We start from the raw sequence: 11,133 nt of genomic DNA on the forward strand, positions 1-11,133 counted from the left end.
AATGATCTGTTGAAAGTTCAAGGGAAACAGAGGAGGATGCCATGAAATTAGCTCTTCCTGACATCTTACACTGTAACCTGCTGTTGTGGCTCAGTGGTAGAATCCTTCTCTGCCACATGGGAGACCTGGGTTTGACTGCTGGACATGTACATAACTACAGCCATTGAGGCACTGAACATTTGGACTCAGTTTAGCCTTTAGATCTGTCTCAGTTGCCTAAAGAGGGGATGGAAAGTCTGGGCCGCCTCCATTCTTCCAAACTCCTGCCTAGGTGTGTGTGTCAAAAGTCCTGGTGACCTGTAACACGTATACCATGATCCAGAAGGATCAATGGTTGCCTATTACTACATCTTCCACCAGCCCCATATGTCCTGAAACAAGTGTTCTGCTTGCAGAAGTGCCCCACCAAAAAACCTCAAAATATGCCATTTTCCAATTTACAAGCCAAACAAATACAGGCTTACTTTTTCTCATTTAATTTAGTTTTAATACAAAACTGTTTTTCCCATCTTTTTTTTTAAAATATGATGCCAAAAGAAGATGATGGTAAGCAGGCGACAAGCAAGATGAAGACTGGTTTGGGACTGCCGTAGAACTGATTTATGCTCACAAGAATTCAAAGCTGATTTTTGCATAATATTATCCCAAATGAGCTGATTCAAATGTAGAGAAGCACTCAGTGACTGAACAGGTGTTACTTAAGTTTGACTTCTGTAGAGAAAAGAACAGGAAACAGCAGCGCACAAAAGTTAGTGAATGGTACATAACTGAAAAAATGAATCTCACCAAGTCTTTTCTTTTTGGGTGGGGGGCAGGGGGATAGGAAGAAGATGGCAAAGGGCTCAATGGTGGGTGGGTGTGGGAGGAATTGGGGAAGACAGAAGGTTGTGTCATGAAAGTACATGGATACAGACTCAAGTTCCAACTCCCAGTTCTTTAGGCAACAATCAGCATCTGGACAACCCAAGACGACACCCTTGGTGTCTCTTACAGGAGCAGATATCCCCACCTATGCTTTGTTGCTTATTCAGTGGGGGACCTCACATGGCTTTGGTTCTCTCATTCTTGTGCATTATGGCCAGATTAATTGTTGGAGATCGTATAGTGCTACCGTTCCCTTCTACTACAACTTTCAAGCACTGCACTCACGAGTGATGTTAATTCTGCCACAAAAGATCCTTCTCCATTCTGGAATAAATCCACCTAAAATTACACAGTCTCAAATGACCATCTTCTGTGCATCGCCCATTTTTTAAACTTTAGGCTGCGCTCATATTCCCATCATCCCCAAATAATGAAACAGATTCTTAATACAGAATTTTGTTATTAGTTCCTGTATTGTTAGGGATATATTTTGTCTAAGGAATTTATGGGTTGATAGAATTTAATCAACCAAAACATTTCTAGGGGAGGCCAACTAATGCTACAAAATAATCAAGCAGATTAAGCAGGTGCTCTAGGAGATTCAGTGTTTCATTTTCACTCTTACAATACCACATTAAAAAAAATGGTTCTCAGTTAGATTCTGCATACAGACAGGTTTATGTAAAATATATAAACATTTGTCCAAGTTGTTACAGATTGCATAAATATGGCATTTTTACTGTTGCCTTTACAGATGTGCATGTACATCAATGTGCAAATAATCACAACTGGATTACAATCTTTGAAAAGCACTTGAACTTTGCATCCAAGTAAAGCAATGAATGAAAAAAAATGCCCACTGAAGGATTTAAATACCAAACTCATAACAAGGTTTAAATGTCTTCTCAGTAAAACTTCACACATTTAAAATAGTTTGTATTCATTTTATTTGTATATGTCAAAATACATTTTTTTTTCCAAAATAGTGGGTTTTGCAACTAGTTTCATGCAGATACAAGGTCTGCTCAGTACTACCAATAAAATCAATGTAGCACAGTAGCCATTCGGTTTTTAGATATAAAGAATAAATAACCTAAATATAAAACACTAAAATATTAGAAACACGTATTTAGTCATTCACAGGCACCCAACTTTACCAAATATAATCCAAAATATGCCCATCTGTCTTGTAACAGAATTCAAACACATTGCAGCCATTCAAACTGGTCAATTCTCTGTTTAATGTTAGCATAAGACAATGGAAGGTTCCCTATATTCAGACCCACCTCTCATACAAATCAATTATAACAAGATATCTCAAACTATCCTTGTACCTTTTTAAAATCAAGAATCCTGAGCTTGGTAGTAAGAGCATAACCTTACATCTTCAAAAAACCAATCAACAGAAAGAGGAAATGTCCTCTTTACCAAAACACGCCCTCCCACCCCCAATAAAACTAAACACCCCTCCCCAAAAAGTAGGCAGTAGAACACAATGACCTTTTTTAAATGAAGGGGTACAAATTCACATTTAATATAGTATACAATATAGTCAATAATACATTAGCTACTACAAGCTTTACAATGTACAATTTCTTTTAATGGCTGAACTGTTCAGTGGTTTTAGGCAATAGACTATGTGCCAATAAGATGTCATTCTTGAATGGTTTAGTGAAAATATAAAAGCTGTTTGTTTCTAACAAAAGCTATCTTCACTTATGTATTTTTTAAAGGCCACTGAAATGTATAAAATGGTCTGACATGATGGTGGTATCAAATCAGATGCCTTTTCACATGGCAATAACAGTGCATATAAACATTAACGTGAGTGTAATGGGTTAGGTTTTTCCAAATGATTTAGTAACATTACTTTGGCTAGCACAACAGTTTTGGACAGCACTCAGATAAATACAGGTATGTGAAATGTAGTGAAGCAGTTATATTTATGCAACTTTTATCATGGTGAACACTATCAAATGAAAAAATGGGAGGAAAAGGTAATAAAAGTATTTTATATAGTTTAAACCTTTTGCAAAGATAGGGCTCCATACAATGTACAATGTCTAAAGTCTTTATACCATAAAAATTAATGAACTTTGTTAAACACAGTATTCTGGAGTAGCCTAATTTGCATTAACAGACATTTGCAATAGGGAAATATATTCAAGCATGCCACGTGGTGGTCTGAAAAAAAATCAAAACAGTACACATTTATATATACAGCATCACTCAGTACCTGCTAAAATGAATGTGAAGATTACAGGATCTAACCTCTTTCACTACAAACTTTTTCTTTAAAAAAAAAGTGACCAATAAAGGCAGAAAACTGGACTCTTAAAATAACTCTAGGTTCAACTGACTTTAAAGCATCTTGTATAGGAAATAAATGCATATTGCACAAACAGTGAAAGCAAATGTTCCACCAAACATCTCTGCCAGGTGGCTGGACAACACAGCTCTAGTTAGCTACACAACATATTTTAAAAGGGGTGTGGTCTCTGCAAATGGTAAAGCTGTGAAAAAACACTGTACAGGAAAATCTAGTACATGAATAATTAGAAGGGGCGGGGGGAAGCAAATCCAAACTTAGATGCAAAGAAAAAAATTGAGTATAGAAAAACTTGAGAACTGTGGCACAACAAAAACATTATTGAGTAACTGTCTTCTGTGAGAGCTGAAAGCTTTTGTTGATGCAAAAGTGTTTATGTACAACTAAGGCTTACTGGTTAAATATCTGAGGCGTATCTGGCCTTGAACACTTTCCTTATATGCTGTGGCTGTAAACAAGATTTCTCAGTCATTTTATCTTCTCAGCAGCTGCATTTTAACAGAAACAATGGTCTTGATTAAAAAAACAAAACAAAAAAAAACAACAACACACACAGGTAAGAGGGCATTTGGCAGGATATCTGAAAATGACAGTCTCCAAGGAATCTTCCCAGGCTTCCAGTGACTGCCGTGCTATGGTCCACTGGAGTTACTAGTTATGTGCAATACCATAATCTGCTGCTGTAGTAAACCTTTTATTTGGAAAGTTTGCTTATAACTCTGATCAAGGCCCCATTTTCATCTTTTAGCCTCTGGTTGTCTGCCTTCAAGTCTGGTAGCATCTAGCAAAAAAATTGAAACAATAGTTATTTGATGTTACAACACAAATCAAAGCAACAGAAGCGGACAGAGCTATCATGAAAAATAAAACCCTTACTCACACAGATTATTCAGTTTCTTTCAACAAGAAAGCTGCTTTCTGGCATGATACAGTCAGGCTATGAAACGGAAGTTTTCTACGGCTAGGGCTGGCCACAAGTGGTCTCAGCCTACTCTAGGTGCTTTTGTGCAAAATATAACGCTGCAAATGTTTGCAGTAGCCAAAAGTACTCAACCAATTTACACGGAATGAATTGAAAAGCAGTTCAAAACCCAAGAGGCCCATCTATACTAGCAGTTTACAAGATTTCAGGATTATTTAGTTCAGCTAAGCATGGTCCACTGTGCTCCAATACATGTTACAACTTTCATAAGGCTCCAAAAATCAAGCAGTCGAAGGTTAGGAAAATTCCAGAATTAAGTTTGTTACAGGGAACAAGGGATCACGGAGCAGAAGCTAGCTGGGGTAAAAATCTAATAGGCACAGAGAGGTCAGGAGCTAGGGTGGAATGAGGTGGGAGTCATGCAGGATCAGAAGGGAATGGGACAGCCAAGGGGCAAAAGGGTGGGTTTTTTGATATAGATATATATCTATATCAAAAAAACCACTAGCGCCTGCAGCTCTAAGAATCTAAAGGATTCGAAAAGTGATGGCTAAACCCATGTGATTCCATATCCTCCCTCCCTGCCACAAGCCCAGCTATATTAAAACAACATTATTAAGGTTGTTGCATCAAGCACTCAAAAGGGAAGATACCAGAATGCCAAAATCTGCTCTGCAACTATAACTTGGCCACACCAAAGTATATTACAAAACACTATTGAGCTAATTATTTCCACAGTGCCCCTGTATCTTGACTGTGTAGTGAAGGAATAAGAACTGTAGGCCTCCTTGCTTTATTTGTTGTGGACACTGAAATGCATGTAGTGAAAGAGGCAGAGACATACAAGAAAGGAGGATGCATTTTTGAGCTGGTTTTTTTTAATGTCACCATGGAGAACTGTACTTGATCCCTGCCTGTCACAGAAGTCTTATATGATTTTGGGTACGTCACTTAAGCCAATTTATTTATTTATTTATTTTACAGATTGCTGTTAACAGTGCATTTATAATTTTCTTGGGTGCCTAATTTTTAACCTGGGGTCTGATCTGCAGCCTCAAATGCTCAATGGGAACTATGTTTTAAAAATATAAACTATTAGGTACTCTGAAAAATTAGGTTTATACTACCTAAATTTAGGGGACACTTGTCAACTTTGGCCTTAATTTCTCCGTGCTTCAACTACACAGCTGTGAAATAGGAATAATACTACCATCTCACCTCACAGAGCTATTCTGAAGAAAAGTTTATTCCTGTTTGTGAAACGTTTGCATAAGAGCACCACACAAACACCCATGAAGTAATAATTTAGTCTTCAATGCAGGAGTTTTTTCCCTGGGACTACATGGAATAATGAGTAAAATACAAAGGAATACTACAAAACTACCCATTCACTGAATGAGACAGGGACCTTATGCAAAAACGTGATCAAACACAACACAATCATAGTGCATACGTGTACAAGGACCAAATTACTGTTGCGCTGGCATTCTTAATGTCACTTCCTGACTTTTGAGCGTGACTTTACAGCCTTAATTCATTTTTTTGAGACAATATCATCTCTAATATTATGGCATGTTTGTTATATTTGTGTGCACACATCTTTTCAGCTGCTAACGCTAGGATATTCATTTTGTTCCACTATCTCTGCCTTTTGCTTGGGTGGATGCGTACTGCAATACCATCAATACAATGGATGCAATAGCCAGAAACCACCTTCTTCCCTTTTTACTGTTCAATTTGTTCTGGGTCAACAGAATGAAATCCTGATGAGGAACTGCAGTGCCCTTTGGCTGGTCAGGCTCAGAGGTAAGGAGGATTTTTCTGTTTTTCTTGTTTTATTTATGGAGCTAATCTCCAAATCAATTTGTTGTCCTATGTGCAGATTGGTATGGCAGACTGCATTAGAAAACCATCAAGAGGCAGCCACTACACACCATTAAAGAGGAGTAAGACATTAGCCTGAGTATGCATCCTCACAAGTGCTACATAGTTTGTCTTCTGCACAAACCGTGGGTGTGGAAGATGAGCCTCTAGCATCTCCGCTGTCCTGTGCCAACAGTAACAGTCATTAAAAAGAATAAATGCATGCAAGTGCACCCAGAAGCTTTAACAGTTTTTCTGGAGAAGTCCCAACCAAATGAGAAAAATTTTGCTAGAGGAAAGTGGGGGGCAGCTTGGCCTGAGCCTGACCCTGTGGGGGGTGGGTCATGACCTGGTCCCAACCTGGCCTGCAAGGGGGAAAAAGGGGTGTGGGTCCACCCCAACCCTGCCAGAAAAGAGGTCATGGCCCAGCCCAGCCCCTCAGGGTGCAGACTGACTCCAACTGGGCAAGAAGGGCTTGGGGTTTGGGAATTTGGCAGAGGGGAAGGTGGCCATAGTAACGGTCCACTGCCAAATTTCCTGACCTGTGGGGAGCCCCGTAAGCCACGTGAGATGGCTCCGCGGCTTGAGCACCCCTACTCTGTATTGTTGGAATGTTGTTTTAGGGGACTACTCCGGAACAACAGATTGAAAAATTTATGCTCCACACTTATAACTAAAGCCAACCTAGATCAAATTGCACCAACTGAGACTCATCCAAAACTTTCCTGGCACAACACAAGCCTCCTTACCATTAGACATCTTGCAGCATGTCCACATGCACTTTTGGTTTAAATGGGCAGATCTTTAGTTAACGTAATGTAACGAGGCTAGGTTAAGTCATAGGTCTGCCCTGACACGTTCTGGTAGCAAACCAGCAGATTAAACTATGATGCACCTATCAGCATTCTCTAGTGTAGATGAGCCTCTAGTTAATCCTTGACTGTACATGTTGTATACACAATATATAATACAGTACTTCTCCCTTTTATTTTTCTGCCATCAGCCCATTCAATAAGCAAGGCCACACATGCACTAGTTTATGTTAGGCTAATTGGTAATTCTGCATAGGTTTAATTAATACAAAGTACCATTAAGTGGTCATTAAGCACACTTTAGTAGCCACACCCAAATAACTTTACAAAATTAAAGTGTGTGTGTGTGTGTGTGTGTGGTTTAGGATTTCACAATTCTTGTCCGTGGAACAATATTGCTTAAAGTACGATTGCAAATGGGTTACACTCATGAACATCTCCAGCTTCCTTTCTCAACCACCTCACTGGATCATCTAGGGCCTGACTTTGTAAGCAGAATTAGAGCTATGCACCTCTCTCTTGAGAAAGAGGAGTGGATGGAGTGCAACTTACCACCTATTTTAAATGTTTATTTCCATTTGACCCAGATCTAAAGGCATGCACTTTCAACCTTTTTCTACCAAAAGGGTACCGGCTAGTGGACTGAAAGATCTGGACTACAAAAATGCCTACTTTATTCTCTCTAAGAGGTAGTAAAAATAGTTACAGGGAAACAGATTTCATGAAGTGAAAACCAAAAATAAATATGAACAACACTGTGGAAAAGCTTAGGCTGGAAATTAGACGGTTTCTAACCCTCACAGCAGTGAAGTTCTGGAGCAGCTAGGAATACAAAAGCCAAAAATTAGTTAATTAGTTTTAACATGGAGCTTGATCAGTTACTAAAAGGGGCTACTGGACATGGTTAACTGTGCCAGTAGAAGACTGGACCTAATGACTCAGGACATCGCTTCTGGTTTTACAGCCTTTTTGTTCTATGTTTCTCAAACATGGAGCAGTCCTGTTTCCTGAGCTATGGTACGGTAACTACCACCTTCTAAACAACTCTGAGAAACTGATTTTCAAGGATATTAGCATGACTGACCCCAAGCTGAAATAACCAAAGTATCTGAACAGTCCTGAGGGAGGGGAGAGGGGAAGAAGCTATTTTTGTTGCTAACCAAAACTAACATACCCAACTGTAAAAGAAAAGACACCATTGATGTAAATAATGATTGTAAGTCCACAGTACTGGAACCAGTACCATGATCCTGACTAGTACAGTTTTGATTAGTTTCAGTTAACTATACTGAATGAAGAGAGGAAGACATCTCAAAAACAGAGATAAAAGGGACCTCAAGAGATCTAGTCCAACATCCTGCTAAAAGTGGGATTCATCCCCGTCCAAACCATCCTAGACAAATGCTTATCTAATCTGTTCTTAAAAACGTCTAATGACAGAGATTCCACACAATCACTCCACATAATCTGGTACAGTACTAACTACCAACATTTAGGAAGTTTTTCCTACTGTTCCAATAATCTTTGTTGCAATGTAAGACCATTACAACTTTTTTGTCCATTTATAAATTGCCCTTCTTTATAAAATCCTATTAAATACCTTCTGTCTTCCCTTGCTCCAACAATATAATCCCAATTCCAGCCTTTCATATTATGTTTTCTAGAAGACCTCAAATAATTTTTGATGTTCTCCCCTAGACTCACTCCAATTTATCAACATCTTTCATGGTTTCCCAAAATTGGGCACAGTCCTCCAGGGGAGGCCTCACAAGTACCCAGCAGAAAGGAAGAATTACTTCCCACAACTTTCATACAAACATTCGTGTTAATATATTGCAGTAAACTATTATTTTTCTGCAATAATTTTATGTGGTTGGCTCAGTTTGTGATCCACAATATCCCTCAGATCCTTTTCGGCAGTACTACAGTCTAACCAGTCTTTTCCCCTTTTGTGTTTGTGCATTTGCTTGTTCCATCCCCAGTGTAGTATTCTGTGCTTGTCCTTGCTGAATTTTATCCTGTTTATCCTAACTATTAAGTATAATAGACTGGCTTTTGGATTTCCAAAGTATTTTTAACCCTGCATATGGTAAAAAGATCAAAGCAAAGGGGAGCATCTTAAAAGCTCTCCTGGTGCTAGCTCAAATAGTCTGAGTTCAGAATGTTGCTGAGTTTTAATAAAAAGTAACTATGCACACAGCCATACAACTCATGACATTACATCTTTATATGAGACATGAATACCATATCGAAACAATCTTTAAGTCAAAGATATTTCTGGAGCGGTCCCCTGCTTTATTGTTGAATACAAAATGACAAGTGACTTTGCTAGTAAGCGATACCAAATCACATCAATATGTATATAACAGGATCTGGAATGCTGGGTACCATGCATAAGCCACACTTCTGTAGTCAAGCAAAAAGCGAGTCTCCAACACACAGGCATTAATAATATACGGCCAAAGCACTAGCTAAAGTTCAACACCTGCCTGGCTACACAAAGGAAGAGAAATGAAGGAAGAAGAAATTACAAGTCCACAGAATGCAGTTGCCTACAGGACCCTGAGAGCTTGGTAACCACTCTGGTCAAGGCCCTATTCTCAGCCACCAGCCGCTCATTTACATGTCTCAAAGACTGAATTTGCTTTACTTGATGTAGATTCTGCAGGAATTGCAAAAAGACAGGAGTGAAAACAAGACCAAAGCAAGTACAGTATGTTTAAAAAGAACCATAGATGAGAAGAACTGAAAGAAAACTTATATTGAGAAACAGTAGGTTTAAAGCAGATAACTAGCTGTGAAGGGAAAGCATCAAACAAGTGGCACATTCTTGAAATGTAATTTAAGAACAGGCAGAAATTAGTCACAGCTTTGCAAAAGAGTTCAGGATGCATTAACAATGAGAGTTATTCCTGGAATTCTTTACTTAACATTCTAATTACAGACTAAATCTCCTATTCAGAAGTCTGTAAATAATCATGTGCTTAACATATACTTTTACATGACTTTACAGCAAACAACTGGATGAAAGGTTAATCTTATAATTCAAAACATTCATATGCTGCTGAAAAAAAGCTTTTAAAAAGTGGCACTACCTATCTGTATTCTCTACTTCTGTTATGACTCTAGCAACTCTGCCACACATCCCGATATTCCCTGTTCTAAAGTTCCTCATTACTTACTAGATGAGAAATTTTTCTAGCTTTCTGTGAACCCCACTGTTAAAACAAACTCTCAGAAGCATCAAATGTTGTGTCCTTGGTTATGGCAAACTTCCTGGGCTCTGTCTCTAACCTAACTAGAACAACATGGTTGTCTTGTTTATTTCTCTGCTTGTTGCCTACTGTATCACCAAAAACTCAGTGCATGTATTTAGAAGTTGTCTTTGGAAGTTAATGTTATTACGGAACAGGAGAGGGAGCTCAAAATGAATTCAAGAAACTTTCTTGAGTAATGAATATTGGGCATCAGTTGCCTGGTGTCACTCAATTTGTGGAATACAAAATATTTCTAATTCATTGTATTCCATCTATTTCCTGGATATAACTTAGTTTTAACAGTCGTTGACCTGGTTAATTTTGTCCATGTGCACAACTTAAAATTAGAGGTGCACAAAAATATGGGTTGCCTATCAAATCAGCACTAAAAAAAAAGGGAAGTGACATTATTAGCTACCGGCTTTTTTTTTGGCCGTTTTAGCCAATAATGTTTACCAATAATTATGCCTGCTGACCAGGCCTCTGGACACCTGGGTGTTTTCTCCCCTGCAGGGCCAGGGCCCTTGGATGCCTGGGTTCCCTTGGAAAATGGTGGGTTTCCCCTTGCAGGCAGGCAGAATTCTAGCGCAAAGGGTCCTGCTGGGGGTTGCCAAGAGTGGGACGCAGGGGGCCCACATGCATGTGCGCAGCTGCATGCATGCATATGGCCCAGAACTAGAGGTGCACCAATACATCAGTCCAATATTGGATTGGTACCGAAAGAAAGAAAACTGGCTGTATCGGATATTGGCCCAATGGGGCCAATAATTTGGCCAATAAACGCCCATGCTGCATGCAGCCGCAGCGCAGCACTCAGGCAGCAAGGAGCACAGCCTACAGCATTGAAAGCTGCTTCCAGCTGATAAATCCAGTGTGGTGGGAGGTAAAAGTGGGGTGCAGATCAATGCCCCCCATAGTGAGGGAGGGGACGGGGCAGGCGCTGCCTATGCGGGGAGGGGGGCCAGAGCTCTGGCTCGTGGTGGGGGGTGGTGGCTCCCGTCACTGCTTGCACCTTGGGAGGGCATGGGGGGACCTGTGCCCCCCGGATCTACGTGGGGTGGGGTGGGGTGGACTGCAGCCACGGCT

At 39.7% G+C, this 11,133-nt stretch overlaps 1 protein-coding gene across 3 annotated transcripts in view; it reads right to left on the minus strand.

Moving 5' to 3' along the window:
- Positions 1-1,526: 1,526 nt before the first annotated feature.
- The window catches only part of PPP1R12A (protein phosphatase 1 regulatory subunit 12A), a 247,779-nt gene continuing 238,172 nt past the window's right edge, over positions 1,527-11,133 (minus strand). For 2 of the 3 annotated variants that reach the window (XM_019514786.1, XM_019514783.1), the window contains one exon: positions 1,527-3,974. In XM_019514786.1, coding sequence (XP_019370331.1) covers positions 3,888-3,974 — 87 coding nt within the window. In that variant the 3' untranslated portion in view covers positions 1,527-3,887. The remainder of the gene's footprint in view (positions 3,975-11,133) is intronic. The other variant, XM_019514785.1, reaches the window with a different exon arrangement.

The sequence above is a fragment of the Gavialis gangeticus genome, unplaced genomic scaffold (assembly GCF_001723915.1).
Source record: "Gavialis gangeticus isolate Ggan-Ray unplaced genomic scaffold, GavGan_comp1, whole genome shotgun sequence".
In the NCBI taxonomy this organism is placed as follows: domain Eukaryota; kingdom Metazoa; phylum Chordata; order Crocodylia; family Gavialidae; genus Gavialis; species Gavialis gangeticus.